This window comes from Montipora capricornis, chromosome 6 (assembly GCF_036669925.1).
Source record: "Montipora capricornis isolate CH-2021 chromosome 6, ASM3666992v2, whole genome shotgun sequence".
In the NCBI taxonomy this organism is placed as follows: Eukaryota; Metazoa; Cnidaria; class Anthozoa; order Scleractinia; family Acroporidae; genus Montipora; species Montipora capricornis.
Genome location: NC_090888.1, coordinates 48,584,257 through 48,589,256, shown reverse-complemented (window position 1 = coordinate 48,589,256; position 5,000 = coordinate 48,584,257). Strand labels below are relative to the sequence as shown.

The window sequence follows — 5,000 nt, the reverse complement described above, 5'->3', positions numbered from 1 at the left end:
AAGAAAGCAGATAAATTGCAGAAAATATTAGTTTTGCATCCAAAAATTCGTAATCAACGCTAAAATGACCAAATTTTGCCTAGAAAACATATCTTACTATTATTTTTCTTAAATTTTTTCGTTCGACTTTCGCTTTTATAAAATGTTTCAGTTGTCTGTAAATAAGTTGTATGCTGTTGGAAAGCTTATTTTCTTAGCTGATTTACCGTGGTTTTCTCGCGGTTGGGAAAGTAGGAAAAAGAGTTAGGCCAGTAACCAGGTTTTTAACGTCAGAAAAGGATCTGTTTCGTCGTACGAAAGTGTGAGGACCTGTGAGCCAAAGGGCCTCTGCTGGTATGACTTCTGGGTGACCCCTTAATAACTTCTTACTAACCGAGCGCGAGGGCCGTACTGCCAGGGAAATATTGGCCCGAGGTCGTGGCAGTACGGACCGAGCGCAGCGAGGTCCGTACAAAAACGACCCAGGGCCAATATTCCCCAGTACGGCTCGAGCTAGCTCGGTTAGTAAGTAGTTTATTATATGGTTTTTTAATTACCTTTTGCTTTGTTTTTGCAAGCCCGTAATCGGCCCGTGGGCCAGTCACAATTTGCCTGGAACGCTGCACGTACCACAGGCAACCCAGTGTACCCTCACGGAGGGTCTAGTTTAAACATTACCGGAAACCCATAAGGGTTGAAACGTGTAACGCGCGGTCACAGCTTCCGAATATTCAGTGCGAACCGATTGGCTGAATGTTTCAGTGCTAAGTACCATATTTGGAAACCCCTCGCTCTTGTTGTTCCAAATATGGTACTTAGCAAATTGAATGTTCAGAAGCTTGTTTCCCAGCACACAAGGGGCCGTTACACGTTTCAACCCTTATGGGTTTCTGACATTACTTAAAAACTGCAACTCGAACTTGAAGTATCAGTTATTCGCTCAAAGTCATTGACTCCTGATAAGATACCTGACAAGCTCGTTAAATTTATCGAAATGGAGTGTTTACAACGACGAGTATCCGTTATCATGTTTAACATACCGCTGCATCATTGATGCATAGTCCTTTGTCCCCTGAGCTGTCTAGCTTCACGAAGGAGCTACATGGGTTGTAGTAGTAAATGTAACCCCACTTTTCACGACCAGTGTGAAATCTGTTGTATGGATACACATGAAAAGAAATGGAGGGATGTTTGGTAAACATCTTTGGCAGGGTTGTCCAAATATTCAAGTAGTGAAACCACAGGTAACCCAGGCTCACTGTGTGTGGGTAAACATAGAGAACATATAAGGCTAAGTTTAGGTCTGAAAATTTGCTAGAAAATGGAAATAAAAATCGATAAAACTTACCATGTGGTGAGCTGTTGTTGTCTTTAATACGTACACGAAGTTTTGGGAAAAATGGTCCTCGTTCACCTTCCTTCATAGTATAGTGACAAGGTAGGAAACGGAAGCCAGCGTAGGAACTCCGATCGACCCAAAACAAGCACGTCAAACAACCAGGCGTCCAGAGTTCTGTGCCATTTTGAATTGGACACTTCGCGAGTACAACGCTTTCTGGCCGCCATTTTAGCAGGTTAACTTACAAGTTTTACGGAGTCTGGTGGCTTCGCGTTGCTACCTGGAGATGCTTCAGTGGATTCATGGTTTAGAGAAATTCATGTTCCACGAGCCTGGAGTGTTTATTTAGCGACTGGATTTGATTTTCACGAAAGAAATCGTGCTTGTTTTGGGTCGATCGGAGTTCCTACGGCGGCTTCCGTTTCCTACCTTGTCACTATAATATGAAGGAAGGTGAACGGGGACCATTTTTCCCGAAACTTCGTGTACGTATTAAAGACAACAACAGCTCACCACATGGTAAGTTTTATCGATTTTTATTTCCATTTTCTAGCAAATTTTCAGACCTAAACTTCGCCTCATATGTTCTCTATATTTACCTACACACAGTGAGCCTGGGTTACCTGTGGTGAAACTTAAGCCAAACAGACGAACGAAAAACAACAAACGCTATTGTAATTAAAATCGGGCTGAATAAGAAACTGAAAAGGAAACAAACAAAATAATAATAATAATAATAATAATAATAATCAACAAAAAGTATGAACCTGCAATAGAAGCAAACAAAGAAATATATCTGTATTCGTTTGGTGCTCAGTCTCCTTTCAGTTTGGTCTATCAACCGTTATCCGTAATTTGCAAAACAAACCTTGGCTTATCATCGGTGCTCTGTAGAGACGTAAGGTTGTAAGTGCCATTGACACCGGGGCAAATACATCTTCCATGAGTTATACTAGCTCCTTGATACTTTAGAAAGGTACACAGCAAGACTAAGCAAGTAAAATAGCTCACCCAACACGACGGGAACATGTTGCTGCAAGCAAAAACAAATTGAAGAAGGTCACCGTGGGCTCACATGACGAGAGTAAATCTTCGTTGACAAAGCTAACTTATGCTAACAGTTTCCACATTAATTTTTTTTCTGTAATGAGGAATCTGAATAGTTTGGTCAATTCCTAAATAATGACGTACCATAGGTGGCCAGATTTGCAAGTTCGTGTCACGCTTTTATTTTGTTGTCCTGTGTTTTTGCTATAATATAAATATGCAGTAAGTGTTTATCCCTTTTTAATGCGACTTCCACAATCCTAACACGTCCCTTAGTCAACCTTCAAATGTTTTACTCGAGTTTGCCTGGCATCAACCTGGTTGGTATTTGAGAACGAAGCCTTGACGTGGTATTCATTGTCCGAAGAGATAGCGAGGGCATTGCCAAAAGCACTATAGTGATTTAAGATGTAACAACCTCACTGTCATCTCATTGCGAATGGAATGTCATAGAGCTTCCATCAAGAGATTCATGGAATCGCTCGTGTTTGTCAGCATTGGGAGCAAAGGCACTCGCTTTAGGAATAGTAAGTTTTGCCCAAACCCAAGACTAATTTAATAAGGGGAAATCACTCTGTTATCAAACAAAACGAAAGAAGGCCCATTCAGTTGGAGTTTGGTCTTTTGCAAATTCCACAGGTAATCGGCTTTCACTAGTACTCGACTTGTTTTCCTAATTATTCCTTATAATAGATTCTTACTTATCTCTTACTGTCTTTGGAACAAACCAGCAACATTCAGGGGCACCCAACGAGTAAATTAAGCCAAAAGCCTTTGGGAGACATTTCTAGACTCCTTGTAATATACCAAGACTGTCTCAAGAGATGTTTTTATCACCCAGAATAATTTTATCAGTTCCGGGATATCTTAGCTGAAAATTGAAGTGTCCGAAAATTTTAGATAATGTTATGTTCATTGCAGAAATTACAAGCTGAATGTTGCCTTCTAAGAACTTCCCAGCGAACCATTTGCTCAACTAGGTGAGCTCTTTAAGTGCCAAAAATTGCAAAAATATCACTTCCGAAAACGTACTTGGGACTAGAATTTTCCGTGATCAAGTTTCGAATCATGGCTTTCGAATCTTTTAGGTGATGTTTTGTAAAGATATCTATAGCTGTTTAGCAACTTAGAACCGAAATTCTTAGAACAGTTTAACTCTCCCGAACACATATTTGAAGATTATCGTTTGGTGCCGCCTGAATATTAAAGGATTTTCTCCTTGCAAAATGAATTGAAGACTGTATCATCAGACCATCATGAAATACAAAAAATCTGTATCAGTGGCCAATTTAGTTTTAATTCGAATTGCGTTGCGCATGACGCAGTGAATTTAAAACATTGTAAGGAATAAAACCACCTTTTTCGTGTCTAGTCTTCATTTATTTTAATCAATATCTACGAACACCTGGCTTCCGACATTTAGTCACCAAAAGGGCATCTACGAAATGACTAAATCGAATTTAAGGCTACTTCTATAGATGTAAATGCCTCGTATCTCAGACAGGACAATGTAACAATACCATTCCATCATACAAATTAAATAAGAAAGATGGAAACGCATTTCATGTAATAACAATCAAGTACGGTTTGCACTCCCCCGTTAACAAGTTAACCTAAACAAACGGTGACTAGAGCAGCATCAAAGTCATGCATACATGTTAAAATTCTCTTACCTAACTGTGCGCAAAGTAGACGAAAGTGACTCTTAACTATTAAATTCAACCCTTATTGTTCTTATAAGGGTAGCAAACAGAGGCCAAAATTTTACAAACGCTAGCCGATTTACCTCCAAGCAAAGTCGATGCAATTTGGCTATTCCGAGAAAGTCCCTAGGATCACGTGAGGCGGAAGTTTGTTTTGACAATAGTGGCAGTCACTGCCAGTGCATTTTCTGTATTCGCTTAAAGAGTAGAAGCGATCGCTTATTTTGGCCAACCCTACGAAGATTTAGTTCTAGAAGAGTTTCGTTTATACCTCTACAGGATCTCATTCATGCGAATGATTTGATACCTTTAAAATGCTCCAGTGAAAATAATTGCATTACTCTCCGTTACTCTAGTGACAGTCTTTCTCATTTGCATTCGACAGTGGGTTATGTTACGTCTGTGGCATTGCAGGAAATGATTGTTCGTTCAAGTAGTCAATTAGTTGGGCGATGATTATAAGTAGATAAGTTTACACGCAGCTACTAGTTAAAGGCAGATTCCTCTCCAGGGCAGAAAATATTAAGAATTCCCGACCGAAATGCCCCTGTTTCTGTGTAACTAAACCCTCTATTAGGCTTTCACCCCTCTCAAGGTGCTAGGTGTAACGCGATACAAGACAGGACTTGCAATTCTAACCTCTATATATAGATCTTGTTTCATTTCTTAAAATGAAGTATCTGTTAGGAAGCTTCTTGGCCGGAGCGCACTAAATTTGAGATTGCTTCAATAATCGTCCACAATGCAGAAGATAACTTTACAGCCAATTTGCTCTTTGTTAATAAACGGATAAATCTTGAAAGAGTACTACAAGAGTACAAAGGGAGGCTACATTTTTTACCACGAGAAATTTTACACCCCTCTCAAACATTTAGCTTATGACGGAACAATGTATTAAAGACATACATTTGAACTTCGGGAATGAAACAAGT

General features: G+C 39.7%; 1 protein-coding gene across 3 annotated transcripts in view; it reads right to left on the bottom strand.

Moving 5' to 3' along the window:
- The window catches only part of LOC138052344 (uncharacterized), a 22,602-nt gene that overhangs the window by 17,384 nt on the left and 218 nt on the right, over positions 1–5,000 (bottom strand). Inside the window, exons 1-3 of one of the 3 annotated variants that reach the window (XM_068898801.1) lie at positions 4,152–4,323; positions 2,187–2,351; positions 1,020–1,131 (exon numbers count right to left, since the gene is read on the bottom strand). In XM_068898801.1, coding sequence (XP_068754902.1) covers positions 1,020–1,131; positions 2,187–2,347 — 273 coding nt within the window. In that variant the 5' untranslated portion in view covers positions 2,348–2,351; positions 4,152–4,323. Of the gene's footprint in view, positions 1–1,019; positions 1,132–2,186; positions 2,352–4,038; positions 4,324–5,000 lie in introns of those variants that run through there. The other 2 variants (XM_068898800.1, XM_068898799.1) reach the window with 2 other exon arrangements.